Consider the following 17961-nt stretch of genomic DNA (forward strand, 5'->3'; position numbering starts at 1 on the left):
GGGTTCCATCAGCCTTCGAGGGTGGACCATCCTAATAGGTCCTCCACCCCCAGGGGGGCTTAAGGTAGAAGCCTTGATTCGAACTTCGACCAGGAAATGGTCCGTCCATGGTAGAGCAGAGACATTAAGAACCTCTGCCCATGGATTATCCATGTCCATACAAAAGACAACATCGAGGGTGTTACCCGCACAATGTGTGGGCCCTACAACCAATTGTGACAGGCCCATGGCAGTCATGGTAGCCATGAACTCCTGAGCCGCACCAGTTGGACCATGACTGGCCTCGAAAGAGATGTTGAGGTCCCCCAGGACAAGAAGCCTAGGGGACTCCAACACCATTTCCGAGACCAGTTGTGTCAGCTCGGCCAGGGAATCTGTTAGCGCACGGGGTGGATGGTAGACCAACAGAATCCCCAGTCTGTCCCTGGTACTCAGGGTCAGGTAAACACACTCGATGAAGTCAGTTTTTTGGACATGGTTCCTGGTCAAAGGAAGGGTGTTCTTATGGACCAAGGCAACACCACCACCCCGCCCACCTAACCTGATCTGGTCCTTCACTGAGTACCCGGCCGGGAGGGCCTGTGCCCACACTGCTTCTTTCTCAGGCCCAAGCCAGGTCTCAGTAATGCAAGCCAGGTCGCAGTTCTTCTCTTGGATGAGGTCGTATATTATGTGGGTCTTATTCCTAACTGACCTGGCATTGCACAGAAGCAGAGACAGGGTTTGTGGTACAGTTGCACTGACCCTCAGTTCTCTATGGTTAGGAGAGTGGATGGAAGGAGAGATAGATATTAGGCATCGATCTCGCCTTCCTTTCTTTTGTATTTCCACCCTCCTACCGCCATATCTCCCCCTGCCCCACACTGCTCCAATGGAAACTCCAACTTCAACCTCACAATTGCCAACCACCTCCCCACGCCTCCCACATTCCATGTCCAAAGACTCTCCCCTATCAAGGAACCAAAGCAGAGGAAGACTAACGATGAAGTCATTCCGCTAAAGCTATGGCTCGGCTGGCTATATCCAACCATTAGCCCTACTGCCTGCTGTAGATGGTCCGGCAGGGAGTCCTCTAAACTGCGTAGTTGCGCAGGGTCACAGCAGCCAAGGCTCCGGAGGTACAACCCAGCAAGCAGCAAAAGTCCACGGGCCTTTCTTGGGGGGTGTGGACGAGGAGGGAGCCGGCAAGCCGGTTTATAATGCGCCGCTCTCACCAGGCACACACACCCCTTGCCCTTCCCCCAGGTGTTCCTCAGCTCACACGGCACTGCTGTAGATGGTCCGGCAGGGAGTCCTCTAAACTGCGCAGTTGCGCAGGGTCACAGCAGCCAAGGCTCCGGAGGTACAACCCAGCAAGCAGCAAAAGTCCACGGGCCTTTCTTGGTACTGTATTCCAAAATCCAACAAAAATCTAAACCAAGCATTTTGGATATGAGAGACTTAATCTGTTCTAGAGATTTTGAGTCTTTTTTTAAAGACTTAGATTATGTTATCTGTTTAATCTTGAAACTGTATATGGATGAGTTTAGTATGGTATTGCTGCATTGTGAACTGTATTGGATTGTGAGGTTCTACAGGGGTTCTTTGAACCCAAGTGTCAGTCCTACACCTTTGTGTTGGCTTCTAAGGTTGCAACTATATGCTTGTTTATTTGGTGGTAAGTCCCACTGAACTCAGTTGGACATCTGAGTAAATATGCACAGTACTGAGTTGTGTACTTGTAGCTCAGTGTCTCCAGCCTACAGATCTGTATCATGAAACGTTCCAGAATCCTGAAACCAAATCAAGAGTGAGCTTTTCCCAAAAAGGATATCTGCTTTATTTGCACTTCAGCTCTGAGCTGCTCAAATTTAAGTATACTGTTGAGCAAGAAGTGCTACTCCTTTGTTAAGGTGTGGTTTATGTGGGCAAAATCTCTTGAACATAACTTATTCAGACATACTCCTCTTATTGCAAGACTGGGTGCTTTCTGGGGTTTTATTTCTTTTTTGGTAATTAACTTTATTTTAGGTTCATGTATTCTTACCTTTTGCAGGATCAGGCACCATGTCCAATGCATCCCCCCCTGCTAGTTTTGAATGCTAACCAAAAAAAAGTACACCTTTTCACTCTAACCTACTTCAGACTTTGACCGCTATCTGTATGTGATTGCTGTTTTCTCCTGCATCTTATTAGTAAAGAGGCCTTTGAGGTCTCCCCCCCCCCCCCCCCCAAAAGATAGTTTCAGAGTCTGCTGGAATGCAAAGCGTAGATAAACTGCCAATGTCCATAGAGGAAAAACAGCATCTACAATAGGGCATTATCTTTCTTAGCTTGTGATGTTTTGGTGTGCCCTGACAAGCAAGCTTTTGAACTTTGCATTCTGGCTAAATGTTCAGCAGAAATGGAGGAGGTGTGTGTGTGAATTTGATTAAGAGCTCTGAAAAAGCGATTGACTCTGCAGTTCTAATAGTCATAAATGAAAATCTGGATGAGGTTTGCAGACTTAATGGAATTAGCCACATCTTGAGGCAAAGAAATGAGTGTGGCAAACTCCATAGGATATACATATATATATCCATAGATTGTGAAATACAAAAATTCCTTGTGAGGCAAAGAACTAAAGTGAAAACAGTTACCAAACATAACAACTTCACAATCATTTAAAATGCTTATGAAGTATATATGACATAGATGAATGTTTTGTATAATTTAACCTTCTTGCTTCATGAGGGAAGAAGACAAGGAGTTATGCAGGGTTTAGAGGAACCAGACGTTCAACCCCGAGAATAACATTCCTGTCCTCATCTCAGCATTTGTTGCCTTCAATGGAAGAGTCAGAGGCCAGTGAATTGCTTTAGCTCGGGCACTTTGAGCGGTAGTGGGCCCTTTCACACCTCAGAATTATGGCTCTGTGTGTCAGCTGCCACAGTTTCATCCTGTGGAATTCTAGAATTTGCAGTTATGTGAGGAGAATTCAGGAGCACCTCAAATGGAGAACTCTGGTGTCTTCCCAGATTACAAAACCTCAGTGTCCTATAGGATGCAGCCAGGGCAGTTAAGGTAAAATCATAGTGCTATAATTGTCTAGCTTGAAAGGGCCCTAAGTTTCTAAGTATGCCAGCAGTATGATGATCTCTAGAGGACTGGGGCCACCAGATTACTAAGGAAGGATGAACCAAGCCAGGCCAGAAACAGGAAATCTTCCCTCTCTGCCTGATTCTTCCCAGTTTTCTTCTATTTGCTTAATTTTGCATTATGTCTTCTCATCCTACCACTTGTCCCATAATGCTTTTAGCCTTCCCTTTCTTATTGTTATTATTTAGTTCAAGAGTGAGATTTAATTTATTTCAGACTGTTGTTAACTGCTGTCAAGTAAACTAGGACTTATGACAACTCTGTGAATGAGAGACCTCCAGGTGACCCTATCATCATCAGATCTTGCACACTCAAGGCTGTTGTTTCCTTGACTGAGGCTATCTGGAAAGCAGTCGTCCTCTTTTCCTACTGCCTTCTACCTTACCATTATTGTAGTGAGCCATGTCTTCTCATGATATGGTCAAAGTACACATCAGCCTAAGTTTAGTCATTTTAGCTTCTAGGGAGAATTCAGGTTTGATTTGCTCTAGGACCCATTTATTTGTCTTTTTAGCAGCCCATGGTCTCCTCCCCAGGACCACATTTCAAATTAGTTGATTCTCTTCCTATCGGCTTAATTAACTGTCCAGATTTCACACTGATACATTGAAATGGAATATATGATGGCGTGGACCATCCTAACTTTAGTAAAGCTAAAGGTAGCCCCTTGACATGTATGTCTAGTTGTAACCAACTGTAGGGAGTGGTGCTCATCTCCATTACTAAGCCAAAGAGCCAGCATGGTCCGAAGACAACTCCTGAGGTCATGTGGCCGGCATGATTGCACCGAATGCTGTTACCTTCCTACCAAAGTGGTACCTATTAATCTACTTGCATTTGCATGCTTTCCAACTGCTAGGTTGACAGAAGCTGGGACTAGTGATAGGAGCTCACCCCATCATGCAGCACTCCAGCCTTGAACTGCCAACCTTCCGATCGTCAGAATTGGTATCTTAACCACTGAGCCACCACATTCCATCCTAACTTAAGTATATCTTAGAATCATAGAGTCGGAAAGGTAGCTCAAGGGCCATCAGATCCAACCCCCTGCCATGCAGCAATACACAGTCCAAGCACCTCTGACAGATGGCCATCCAGGCTCTGTTTAAAGACCTCCAAAGAAGGAGACTCCATCACTCTCCGAGGGAGTGTGCTGTGCTGTTGTAAAGATTTAATTTGTTTAACAGTGTTGCTTGTGTTGATATTGGTTGTGCTGCTGTAATGGCCACACCACTGGTTGGCTAGTTGTGCAGCTGTGGATGGTGACGCAATTGGTGTTGCATACATTTAATCATGAACAGAATTGTCACAAGCTATTGTTCTTTGTCATTGCTATGATTTACGTGTGTGTGTGTGTGTGTGTGAAGGCCCAGGAAAAATCAACTGGAAAAAATATGGGAAAACACTAGTTTTTCCTCAGATGTTGCTCTGGAATATGAACCTAGTTGGAAATAGAAAGACCCAGAAAAGTTGCAGGGGGGACACAGAAAAATTGGGAAAGAAGACCATGGAATATGTTATTTTAAATAAATATTGTTCAGCATGTTTTTATCTTGTTTAAAGTGTTTATGGTTTTAAGCTGGAATTGTTTTAAATTGTTTCTTGTATGCCACTCTGTGATCTCATTGTGAAGGATGGGTGGGATAGAAGTGTTTAAATAAATGAATACATTTTAGCACGATGACTAAAATGTTTCAGACAATATGTTAACATATTTACTCATCCAAAATGATTTCTGAAAACAATGTAACAGAATGGCAATTAAGACTGTATCATATCAGATTACTGCAGTTCATGGTTTTGTTCTTTTGTCACTTCTTTTTGTAGAAAACAGGTGCATCGTGTCTGCTTGACACTATGGAGACCTAGAGAAGACTAAACAATTTTCTTAGTCTTACCAATGTTGATGGTTTCTTCTCTTTTTACTGATTTTTGCTTGCTTTAATAAACTGGAAAAACCAAATATGTTCTTTAGAGGCCATGTTTCCCTAGAGTTCAGGAACTTGTAGCTCCATTTGTAACACAAAATAAAAATGTTAAATTCAGTTTGGTGTTGTTGTCTGAATAAACTGTACTTTTAATTGGCCAGTTGTGATAATCTTATGGCAAACCATAATATTTTTCTAAAGTAACAAATGAAATGTGTGAATATCACTCCCCCCCCCCCCCCATTTTTCTGAGAATTTTCATTCCTCCCCTAACAAATTAAAATACTTCCCTCTCCCTGCCATGGCTTCAAAAAATCAGAAATTTTACATTTCAGTGTAAAAAATTCAGTGTCATTTCATACTTATGATACAGTGGACTTGCTTATATCATGTTCATCTTTCTGACAGTCCAAAAGTCTTGCAGTGCCTACTGAATCAGATGACCATAGCTATTCCTCTGACAACAAAATAATAATAATAATAATAATAATAATAATAATAATAGGTTTTATTTATATACCGCCCAATCACTGGGAATCCGAGCGGTTTACAATAGAGGGGATAACAGACAGTTCCCTGCCCACAGGCTTACAATCTAAAAGACACGAAACAAAAGGAGAAGGGAATGGTGAGGGAGGGAGGGAATCAGGTCCAGCATTCTTCTCTCCCTCTGAGGCCTGGACCAAGGCAGATGGACCAGAGGAAGGGCTCTTCTTCTTCAGGCTAACCTGATGGTACTGGGCCAGCCTTCTCTCTCCCTCAGAGGCCGAAAGATGACAGTTAGGGAGGGAGGAGCCTCTTTCTTCAGGCTAGCCCCTGATGGTACTGGGCCAGCCTTCTCTCTCCCTCAGAGGCCGAAAGATGACAGTTAGGGAGGGAGGAGCCTCTGTCTTCAGGCTAGCCCCTGATGGTACTGGGCCAGCCTTCTCTCTCCCTCAGAGGCCGAAAGATGACAGTTAGGGAGGGAGGAGCCTCTTTCTTCAGGCTAGCCCCTGATGGTACTGGGCCAGCCTTCTCTCTCCCTCAGAGGCCGAAAGATGACAGTTAGGGAGGGAGGAGCCTCTTTCTTCAGGCTAGCCCGATGGTACTGGGCCAGCCTTCTCTCTCCCTCAGAGGCCGAAAGATGACAGGGAGGGAGGAGCCTCTTTCTTCAGGCTAGCCCCTGATGGTACTGGGCCAGCCTTCTCTCTCCCTCAGAGGCCGAAAGATGACAGTTAGGGAGGGAGGAGCCTCTTTCTTCAGGCTAGCCCCTGATGGTACTGGGCCAGCCTTCTCTCTCCCTCAGAGGCCGAAAGATGACAGTTAGGGAGGGAGGAGCCTCTTTCTTCAGGCTAGCCCCTGATGGTACTGGGCCAGCCTTCTCTCTCCCTCAGAGGCCGAAAGATGACAGTTAGGGAGGGAGGAGCCTCTGTCTTCAGGCTAGCCCCTGATGGTACTGGGCCAGCCTTCTCTCTCCCTCAGAGGCCGAAAGATGACAGTTAGGGAGGGAGGAGCCTCTTTCTTCAGGCTAGCCCCTGATGGTACTGGGCCAGCCTTCTCTCTCCCTCAGAGGCCGAAAGATGACAGTTAGGGAGGGAGGAGCCTCTGTCTTCAGGCTAGCCCCTGATGGTACTGGGCCAGCCTTCTCTCTCCCTCAGAGGCCGAAAGAAGACAGTTAGGGAGGGAGGAGCCTCTTTCTTCAGGCTAGCCCGATGGTACTGGGCCAGCCTTCTCTCTCCCTCAGAGGCCGAAAGATGACAGGGAGGGAGGAGCCTCTTTCTTCAGGCTAGCCCCTGATGGTACTGGGCCAGCCTTCTCTCTACCTCAGAGGCCGAAAGATGACAGTTAGGGAGGGAGGAGCCTCCTTCTTCAGGCTAGCCCCTGATTATTGTACCTCTGCATAGCCAATGAAGCCTCAAAAGCTTGCATAATGTATTTTATGCTTTGGAAGTGGCACAACAAAGGTATCACTGCTTGGGAAATGTGTATATTTCTGCACAGCCAACATGGCTACCCATGAATTTTTATTTTTAAATCATTGTCATAGAAGTGTATAGTGCAGTGTTTTGTTTTTTTTTCAATGCCAGTACAACTCTGTGTGTCAGAACTCAACATTTTTTCGAGTAGATCAGAATTTGCATTTTTAATGCATTGTTCAGTACTAATGGATATGAGAAAAAATCTGTGTATATGGAGAATTAGAATGCCAGGAAGAAGTATTAGAATCTTAGGCCCAGGACAGACAGTCCTGAAGTGGCGTGCTGCTGGCGATATCTAACATGGCATGGTGGCGACATCATGCCATGCAGGAACTCACAATCAAAACACACACACACACCTGACACATGGCCATCCAGCCTCTGTTTAAACATCCAAAGAAGGAGACCACCACACTGTGAGGCAGAGCGTTCTAGTGTTGAACAACTCTTACTGTCAGGAGGCTCTTCCTAATGTTGAGGTGGAATCTCTTTTCCTGTAGCTTGCATTCATTGTTCCAGGTCCTGTTCTCTGAAGCAGCAGAAAAGAAGCTTGCTCCCTCCTCGATATGACATCCTTTCAAATATTTAAACAGGGCTATCACATCACCTCTTAACCTTCTCTTCTCCAGGCTAAACATACTCAGCTCCCTAAGTTACTCTTCATAGGGCATGGTTTCCAGACCCTTCGCCATTTTGGTTGCCCTCTTCTGGACATGGTCCAGCTTCTCAACTTCCTGTTCTAAGGCCTCATCTGTACTGGCCAGGATACTCCAGGGGCAGCTGCTCCATTTCCCCCCATTCCCTTGGCCTCTTTTTCTGTGGTGCAGTGGTTTTCTGCACAGGCATCCTGCTGAGCCATCTGGTGCATTCACCACCACTGTAGGTTGCTCACTTCTGAGGTCAGAATGAGGGGTCCAGCAATGGTCACATGCGTGACCTCAGAATAAGTGACCTGCGGTGGTGGTGAATACACTCAGTGGGCCAGTGGGACACCCATGCAGACAGCTGGCATGCCACGAAAATAGAGAGCTCCGGATCTTCCCAGAACAGGTAAGGTTTTTTACTCCCTTGTAAGTGTGTTTTGCCCTGGATTTGGTCTGGGAAAGGGGGAAATCGGGCGTTTTGGCCCATGGAGACAAAATTTAAGAGACCAGTGCAAATTTTCTGTGTACATGTAATCTATAGAGATTTTGATCATGTTCTTTTTATTTCCTGACACAGCACAAGACTTGTTAAATGTTTAGTTTTGAGCTACTGAGTGAATAGATTCTTTCTGTTTGCATGTTAAATTTTATACTCTGTGCCCTTTTTGAAGGTGTGACTTATTGTTTGCCTTTTTGTTTTTCAGCAAATGGTGTTAAAAAATGGTACAGAAGTTTTTGAGATGTGGGAAGAATCTTCACCACCCGTTTATATGCAGTTCTTCTTTTTTAACTTGACCAACCCTTTAGAAGTGCTTCAGGGTGAATCTCCTTTAGTGAGAGAAGTTGGACCATACACTTACAGGTACTTTTGTTCACTTTATACTCTATGGTAGTGGTCCCCAAACTGTGCCCTTTAAGAGATTTTGGACATCAGGTCCCAGAAGCTTCAGCCATGTTGGCCAATAATCTGGGATTCTGGGAACTGAAGCTCCAAATCCCTTAAAGAACACAGTTTGGGGACCACTACTCTGCAGCATACACATGTAGATCATCTTAACATCTGGTGGAGCAGCCTGCTTGCTAAAATTTTATCTGACCTAGGTTCTGGGCTTCTCCAAAGAACTTTCAGTCTGGAAAGGCTTCCTAAGGTCTTGGAGATTGCTCAGATGGATTTATTTATTTATGTGTTTATTTATTTATCAACATGTATTGAAGGAATGGAATAATTAGGAGCAGGGGTAACAATTGGCATTCATATTTCTATTAGAGGGCCTTAACATTAAAAATATGTTTGTGCTGATTGTTGGTTTTCTTCACTAAAAATGATAAGTGCTGTTATTATGATTCTGAGACTAATGCCATAGAATTTATGACTCTGTGACTCTATCTTAAATTCAGGGGATACAGAGATGAGGGAAAGGTTGCAAGAGTACCATAGGCAAATTAAGTTCTTTGGGTCATAACTCCCAGAATCCCCCAGCCAGCTGGCCCAACATCATGTTGGCTGGAGATTTTGGGAGATGCCATGCAGAAAAGTAACGTATCTCAACTCTGCCATCAGCAGAGTTGGGACTATCTGACAGCCTTATGTAGTGGTGCTTTTGTCACTTAATGCTCCCTGTGTTAAAGACTACAGTAGTTTTTACATAGTGCATCCTTTCATAAAGGGACAACACTTCTTTTGACTTCATCTCTGTATGTGTTTCTGATGCATTTTTAAAAAGCTAAATGTTTCTTTCTCCCTTTTTACAGGGAAGTCAGGCCCCGAGTTGATGTCCATATTTTAGACAATGACACTAAAGTCTCTTCTTTCAACCCCAAAACTTATTTCTTTGAACGTGAGATGTCAGTGGGAGATCCAGAAATTGATCGGATCAGAACAGTGAATGTGCCTGCAGTGGTAAGTCTTGAACTGTCCTGGTGGCAAGGTGCACAACAAATACAGATAACTGGTCTGGAAGCAGATACCAAAAGCCCACTGTACTTTGGAAAGCAAAAAGTAATAGTATTATGTAATGTGTTATATTATTCATTAAATTACACAACACTGCCTCTAGGTGTCATGGGGTATATTTGGGGCCTTCCTGTGCCCCTAGGGGGCATTTTGAGACAAAAAACATTTTTAAAAATGTTGAAAAAATTCATTTGGACCCCTGGAGGCCCTGGGGAGGGCTCCAAGCATTGTGGAAATGCCATGCACACAATAAGAAAATATTTTGGAACATTATTTATTTATTTTGGGAAATGTTGAAGGACATCTTTTCCTATGAGCCTGCCTGAACTTTAAGATATGTCAGGGAGACCCTTCTCTCTATCCCACCACCTTCACAGGCATGGTTGGTTGGAACATGGGAGAAGGCCTTCTCTATTGCTGCTTCCACATTTTAGAACTCCCTTCCTAGCCAAGTATGAAAGGTTCTTTCTTTGTTTTCCTTTTGGCAGCAGGTTAGCCAGAAAGCCTTTGGAAACTGATATTAACAAAAAAGTGGGGGCCTTTTATGGCACTGTACTGTTTTTTTAATCTGTTTTAAAGTACCATTTTAATTGGTTTTAATTTTAGTAATTATATTATTTAGGTTTTAGTATAACTTTTGCATGTTTTAATAACATGTGTTTTATTGTATTCTCTGCCTGTTTGTAAGTTGCCTTGAGTCCCAGTGAGGGAGAAAGGCCGGATATAATAAATAAAGGCATAGGTGGATGGATGGTCTATGTATTTATGAGAGGAAGAATGTCTGAATGACGTTTGAGGGGATGTCATAACACACTATTAATCCATCCTTTGCTTACCACCATGACATACAGCTGTCACCCACTGCTGCATGTGTCTTTGTAAAGGAATAAAAGTTTGTCCATTCCTTGCTGAGACCATGAAATGCCTTTGGTGGTCATGGATTTGAATCCTACGTTCTGCCATGATCTAGAGAAACCTAGGTTAAGGATGGAGGAGCTGGGTACCTGGCTTTGCAATTACCATAAAAGTACATACATAGCAATGACATTATGCCTGCGCATAGTTCTCACAGGATTCTACCTAGTAAGTTCATATATATGTCACATGCTAATATGTATTTTCTACTCTCTGTTTAAGGTTGCAATGGACCTGGCTACATCAACTCCCATGCATTTACCTGCAGAGATTTTGCTCCTCTTATATGAAGAAGAGATGTTCACGACACACTCAGTACATGAGCTGTTGTGGGGTTACACAGACAAACTTCTCAGTGCTTTACACAAATTTCGTCCCAGTATTGACTCAGATTTTGGCTTTTTTAAAAAGGTGAGCTTCTACTTTCAGAGGGTGTGACTAGGTCATTCCTTTTTCTTTTTTCCTTTCTCCGATGATGCAAACATTCCCCCTCCCCGTGAAAGGATAAAACTGTGAAAACCCTGTATATTCCCTCCTTCCCCTTTGAGTTTTGCTTTGCACCAGTAACCACGATCCCAGCCCCAATATACAAATCTGTGATTCAGTTGCATTTAGAATGCTCTCCATCTGCAGGCTTGAACACCAGCCCCCAAAATTACAGTGATTGCTATGCTATCCCAGGTGAGAGGCATGACACTCAGCTCAGTCATCTTACCTGTTTTTATTCCTCCCTTCTCATTGACCTGGTTGAATAAAGGCAAGGAACATGTTGTAATATGGGTGTTAATTTTGAACCTGGAGCTCCTGTTGTCCTGTGAGAAAGAATTCAGATTATATTTAACCCTCTCTTTATTTCTGTGGAGCCATTTGACTGATCCCTTCCTTCTTTGATCTCACAGGCACAGCCCAGAGCCTGTGAGAACATGTGCCATTTTAATTCTGCATTAACTGTGCAGTGTGGCAGCAGCCATTATTAGCTCTTGACTGATGTCAGCTTTATAAAGTTTAAGACAGCAGTTTTTCCTAGCCTTATTCGGAAATGCCAGATACTGAGTCTCGGACCTTCTGTGTGTAAAGCAGGTGCTCTGCTGGTGAGCCCTTTGGCCTTCCTCATTTCAGTAGGATCTCCCAATGCTTGTAATGGTGTCAGCCATTAGGAGATTCTTGCCTGCCATCTTATTTGGCCACATTTTAGTAACCAAACAAAAATACCAAGAAAATGATTGCTCTCTTTTTGTCTGCTTATCTGGATTTGTTTCTAGACGAATGGAACTGATGATGGCGAGTACATCATGCTAAGTGGAAAGAAGAACTATCTTGACTTCACAAGGATTATCAAATGGAGAGGAAAAGAGTAATGTTCTTTTTTTATATTTTTTGCTTCCTTGTTTCACGTTTAGTGGGAAAATTGATTGCATTGCATATGCCATGGATCAAATTCTGAAAAATTCCTTTTATTTCAAAAATGTACAAATCAGTCCGAGTGGGCCTTTGTTTTCTTAATGTGATTAGCTTGAGGGGGTGGAGGGGGTGAGGATAGCAGCAAGAAAGGGAAGGAGTAACTCTCACCTTCCCACATGCTGTAGTTTGATAAGATTCTCTCTAAATGATTAAAGAAAAATGAAGTGGCAAATGTATCAAGCATCACATTGTTCATCCTAGACGTGGGATTTCATCTGGACACAACTTAATCATGATTGGGCATTAAAGAGAAAGTGGTCTCTTGAGAATATTAGCCATAACGTGTTTCACATCTTGCAAAAGCACCTCTTGCAAAGTATTTATTTTCTATTTGTTCCAAACTTCCTGTTTCTCCTCCATCCTTATTCTTCTTTTCTTACAGTGCACTAAACTGGTGGTCTTCACCAGTTAGTAATATGATAAATGGAACTGATGGTTCTACATTTCATCCGTTAATAGGCATAGATGAAATGGTCTATGTCTTTTCCTCAGATTTCTGCAGGTAAGAATGGCGGCTACCCCAAGAATGCATTGTTTTTGTTTTTTATTTATATCCTCCATTTCACTGGGCATGAGCCTTAAGGTAGCTTGCAATATAGGAAGGATACAGACAGGCAGAAAGGGGCGGTGAGATGCCACCCCTTTCTCCTGCAGATCATTGCTGCGGCGACCACACATCGCGGTAACAATACACCCGGAAAAAGGAGCCGTGAAACACGGCTCTCTGCTGCTGCCAAGGCGCCATTAGCACCCTGCAGCAGCGCAGTGATGTCCCTTGCACACCACACTATTCGGATGCGGCGCATGAGGCATGTCATCGGCACGTGTGCCATGTGAATGCACGCATGCCAAAATGGCGCCCGGACAGCGTGGTAGTGCTTGAGAGCATACGGATGCTCCGCTCTCCCAAGCCCTAAAATTGGCCCCAGGTCTGCGCATAGCGCCAGTGTGTACTGGGCCGTAGATTCAAACAAAGCATGGTTTAAAAAAAAAGAAAAACAAAAATTGATAAAACACTTTTAAAAAAATGTCTTAAAGTCATTTGCAACTCATGGTGACTCTAAGGCAACCTGATCAAGGGGTACAGTTGGCAAGATTTGTTTAGAGCGGGTTTGCCATTGCCTTTCTTTGAGGCTGAGAGAGTGTGACTTGTGCAAATTCATCCAGTGGGGGAATTCAGGCTGTAGTCTCCCAGAGCCCTAGTGGAAACCACACTGACTGTAACACAATGAAATATGATGCCTTATTTTAAAAACTCCTACAATTTAAAACAATATAAAAGCATTTTTAAAAATAACAAGAATAAAATTGCATCACAGTACACCTCATTCAAAAGCTCTTTTTTACATCTGGTTAATGACCACATGCATGTTTAAGAAAAATGTATGCTTCACTTTTTCTTTTTCAGTAAATAGAGGTTCAGCGGGGACACAATGTAATGGACCTTATAGGCCACTGCTCCAGAATGTAGTTTTGGCGGCTCACTACAATATTCTCTCTGTGTATGTGTGTGCAATGCGTGTTTAATTTTTTTAAAATCCCAGTCTTCACCTTCTTTCCTTTACAGGTCTTTGTACCTAACATTTGACAAGTATGTAACGGTCCAGGGGATCTCAGCTTATCGGTTTGTGCCTCCCATGAGACTCTTTGCCAATGCTTCCAGTAATCCAGACAATGCTGGGTTTTGTGTACCAGCTGGAAACTGCCTAGGAGCAGGACTTTTGAATGTCAGCGCCTGCAAGCAAGGTATGGGAGCAGCAGTGCAAGTTTTGACACTTCCTGATACCATGATGACCTTAAATTTTCTTCTGTATCATAATTTTATGCATCATTTTATGGACTTCTTTAGCCTTGCCATCTGTGACTGCTACAAAGGTTTGGTAAGAATACCATCATTTAGAAACAGTGGAATAAAATGACTGCCTGTTCTAAGAATTCTTTCTCGTTGTATGCCTACAAGTCGTTTCCAACTTAAGACAGCCAAAGGCAAATCTGTCATGGAGGTTTCTGGTAGTGAGAGTGTATGACTTGCTCAAAGTCACCCAGTGGGTTTCCATGGCCAAATGGAGAGCTGAACTCTGATCTCCAGAGTTGTAGTCCACAGCAACAACAACAAATTGTGTAGGATCAAAACAATCCCAGCTCCATCTCCAGCAGGGTTGGGGAACATGTGACCTTCCAGATCTCGTGCAACTATGACTCCCACTGGCCCTGGGCAACATTACCAATGATGTTAGAAGTTGCAGTCCAAAACATCTGGAGGGCCTTAGCCCTGCACTACAGTATGTGGTGGGAATAATTCAGCCCACTAGGTCTTGTTGATCTGTAACTCCCAGCATTTCTCACCATTGCCTTTGCTCCCTGCTGGGACTTGGAGTCTATTTACAAATCTGGAGAGTCTTATAATTCTTATTCTTGCTTTATACAGATAGCAGTCTTTGAACCTGCATTTTAAGGTAATTTTACGCACAAGAAAGAGTTATCGGCAGGCCAGGAGGAGGCTTAGGGGTGGAACAGAGGAGACAAAAGAGTAACCTGAGTCCAACCCTAAGGACTGGAGTGTGGCTTCAGTGCTGCTTCCGGCTACTTTGGAGACATGCATCATTTAAACCACATGCCTCCAAAGTAACTAGAAGCCGCTTCTTTTGGCCTGTGTTTGGGCCTATAGTCTTTGGTGGTGGCAGGGGGGGTGTACTTAGGGGCCTGAGGAGGCATCCCAGATAATCTGCTGAAAACTGAGTATGTTCGGTGGTGGTGGTAAAACAAATAAAATTAAATTTAAAAAACCTGAAAGGGAACAGAATGGAATATCGTTCAAAAGGGCAAGTCTGGGTGTTATGACTGCTGAACAGGAGCAACCTCCACTACAACATTTTGCTTCAAATCCCAGACTTTCATACAGAGTACAGAGCCAGTGTGTTGTAGTGGCTTGGATGTTGGACTAGGACTCTAGAGACCAGGGTTTGAATCCCCTCTTCACCACAGGAACCCACTCAGTGACTTTAGTCAAGTCCCACACTCTCAGCCTCACAGGAAGACCATGGAAAAACCCTCTGAATAAATCAAGCCAAGATAATAGGTTTGCTTTGGGGCAGTGGTCTCCAAACTGTGTTCTTTAAGGGATTTTGGACTTCAACTCCCAGAAGCCCATACTATTGGCCAAAATGGCTGAGGCTTCTGGGAACTAAAGTCCAAAATCTCTTAAAGGACACAGTTTGGGGACCACTGCTTTAGGATCACAATAAGTCAGAAATGATTTGAAGACTCATGAGAAGAACAGAATTTAGAAACATTACTTTTATGGACTACAACTGGCTATGCTGGCTGGAAGATTTGGGCATTGCAGCCTGAAAAAACATTCAAATGCTGTACTAAAGCAGTTGAGGTACCAGACTTCATGAAATGGTAGGATGTTCCTGGTTCAGATCTAAACTCAGATTTGAACATTTTAGGTGGCTTAAGGAAAGCTGTTTTACTTTTAGCCCCATATCTGTGATCACAAGGCTCACTGAGAGCTAAACTACATTTTATGATAAATACTGTAGGTAGTCTGTAGTTAAAAGATTCTTGTCTTTGTTACAGGCAAGTAAACAATCCGTATTAGAGACCATTATGCATGGGAAGCAATATCTGAACCTTCCCCAACAACTGGTTTTTAGTTTTAAAAAATGCCTGCTACCCCCATGCAGAGAGTAAGCATAGTGGTTTGAGTGTTGGATTAGTATAATAGGAGACCAGGGTTCAAAACCCTATCTGGAAGCCACTGGGTGACCTTGGTCAAGTCACATACTAAGTCTCAGGTTGCAGCTGTGCTGCACATCAAGGACTGCTTTCATTGCCATGGCTGATTGCTATGGAACTCTGGAATTTGTGGTTTCTCATGACACCAGGGCTCTCTGACAGAGAAGGCTAAATGTCTTACCAAACCACAGATCCCAGAATTCCATAGCATTGAGCCATGTCAGTTAAAGTGGTGTCAAAGTGCATTATTTCTGCAGTGCAGATGCAGCTTCGGAGGAAGGCAATGGCAACTCCTCTCTAAACAAATTCATCTATAATAGATTTGCCTTAGACTTTAGAGTCTGAAATCCATGCACTCCCCATTTTTAAATAACTGGCTAGGAGATTTAACTTCCCCTCCGCCTTTGTATTGGTGGCTTGATCTAAGTTAGGAAGCACTTGGTTGCCTGTTTCTAAAAGAAAGGGAACTTTTAACAGTGTTCTGTGCTTTTAACTCTGCTTTTCTGTGCATTACTTAAAGTCCTGTGATAAAGGCATTTGAATTCTTGATTATTTGAATACTTTATATGTGTTATAGAAATGCTAAGTATGGTCCCTACAGAGATTTTCGTTGATGAGTCATCTGGTTTTTTAATTAGTTCTTTTTAAATTGTAATCCATTATTCTCAAAGAGTGTTTCTGGTTATTATGTGTGGAAGGTATTTTTGAATTAACTTTAGTGACATGAGTCTTTCCTTGTTTTCCCTATTTTAAAAATGTTGTTGTTGTTGTTGTTGTTGTTACAGGAGCACCAATATTTTTGTCACCTCCTCATTTTTATCAGTCAGATGAAAAGTATGTTAAGGACATTGATGGCATGCATCCAAATAAAGAGGATCATGAGACATTTCTGGACATTAACCCTGTAAGTTGTAGTGGGTGTGATTCCTGTGGTTTGTCATATTAAACCATGAGTTCTGATTTTGTAAATAAGCAGATAGTGATTAATGGAAACCAGAGTTTGCTATGGATATCCTGGCACACTGTGATTATGGAAGACAAGGAAGTGAAGGAGTATATGTATTAGGAAAAAGGATTCTGCCATCTCACACCTTGTTCCTGATGGGCAAACTACATTGAGCTAAAGTGTCAGGAGCTTGATAATTCAGAGTTGGAGATGACCCTAATGTATGTTTAGCTACAAAAACTGGTAGCATGGAGGGGTGGGCACTTCAATTCCTCCTATCTTAATTTCTTCAACCCTATGGCTCATAATTTTTACCTCCTCGGTGCTCTTGTTGTTGCTTTAAAACGCTGCAAATTCTGGAGAGTTTTCAAAGATTCCATTAAAAATGCATAGAGAAATCTATTTTCATATAAATGAGGAATCTCCTAGTGGATCTAGTTACTTTCTGTCCTACAGTGAGAGAGGACAGAGAGGGGATCAGGTCTTTCCAAGATAGAATTCAGGGCCAGATTAGTCGATGAATAGGCTTTGACTTTAAATATTGGCTTTAGTCTTAAGCTTAGAAAATTTTAGCTCCATAGACTTTTTGTGGCATCAGATGACTTTTCATTCTCAGCATTTGGATGTGTTAAAGTGTTTGTTCCTTGAGGGCAAGTAAGAGAGACTGAATTATAGGCTGAGTCTCCCTTATCCAAAATGCCCTGCGCCAGAAGTGTTTTGGATTTTTTAAAATATTTATATTTAAATATACATACATACTGAGGTATCTTTGAGATGGGACCCAAGTCTAAACACAAAATTCAAAACCTTACACACATAGCTTGAAGGTAATTTTAATACAATATCTTAAATTATTTTGTGCTATGGATATCCTGAAAAGTTTAAATTATTTTGTGCATAAAATATTTTGCTTCAGAAAGCAAAGTTGTCACTATCTCAGCTACCCAAGAAAAAAATGTTTTTGAAATACTTTGGATTTCAGAATTCTGAATAAGGGAGACTCAACCTAATATATGAGCCACAAAAAAACTTGATTAACACTTTATCTTTCGTTTAACATTGTTTCTTTCTAAATAAATTATATCAGTGAACAGTTCTGAAAAATGTGAATCAAACTTCCTTTATTCCACAGTTGACAGGAGTTCTGGTCCAAGCAGCCAAGCGAATGCAAGTCAATGTTTACATTCAAAAACTACCAGATTTCCTGTAAGTATTTTGTGGGAATTTAAATTTTATTATTTGTTTCTATTTAAAAAGTAGATAGTTGTATTTTGCTCTGTCTACACATGTGTGTACA

At 42.7% G+C, this 17961-nt stretch overlaps 1 protein-coding gene across 3 annotated transcripts in view; it reads left to right on the forward strand.

Annotated features, from left to right (window-relative positions):
• SCARB2 (scavenger receptor class B member 2) overlaps positions 1-17961 on the forward strand; it is a 44223-nt gene that overhangs the window by 8970 nt on the left and 17292 nt on the right. For all 3 annotated transcript variants that reach the window (XM_089526307.1, XM_089526306.1, XM_089526308.1), the window contains exons 2-9: positions 8352-8509; positions 9400-9547; positions 10739-10927; positions 11779-11870; positions 12360-12479; positions 13545-13723; positions 16504-16622; positions 17797-17870. In XM_089526307.1, the coding sequence (XP_089382433.1) occupies positions 8352-8509; positions 9400-9547; positions 10739-10927; positions 11779-11870; positions 12360-12479; positions 13545-13723; positions 16504-16622; positions 17797-17870 (1079 nt within the window). The remainder of the gene's footprint in view (positions 1-8351; positions 8510-9399; positions 9548-10738; positions 10928-11778; positions 11871-12359; positions 12480-13544; positions 13724-16503; positions 16623-17796; positions 17871-17961) is intronic.

The sequence above is a fragment of the Sceloporus occidentalis genome, unplaced genomic scaffold (genome assembly GCF_023333645.1).
Source record: "Sceloporus occidentalis isolate IW3139 unplaced genomic scaffold, rSceOcc1.0.p SCAF_5, whole genome shotgun sequence".
In the NCBI taxonomy this organism is placed as follows: Eukaryota; Metazoa; Chordata; class Lepidosauria; order Squamata; family Phrynosomatidae; genus Sceloporus; species Sceloporus occidentalis.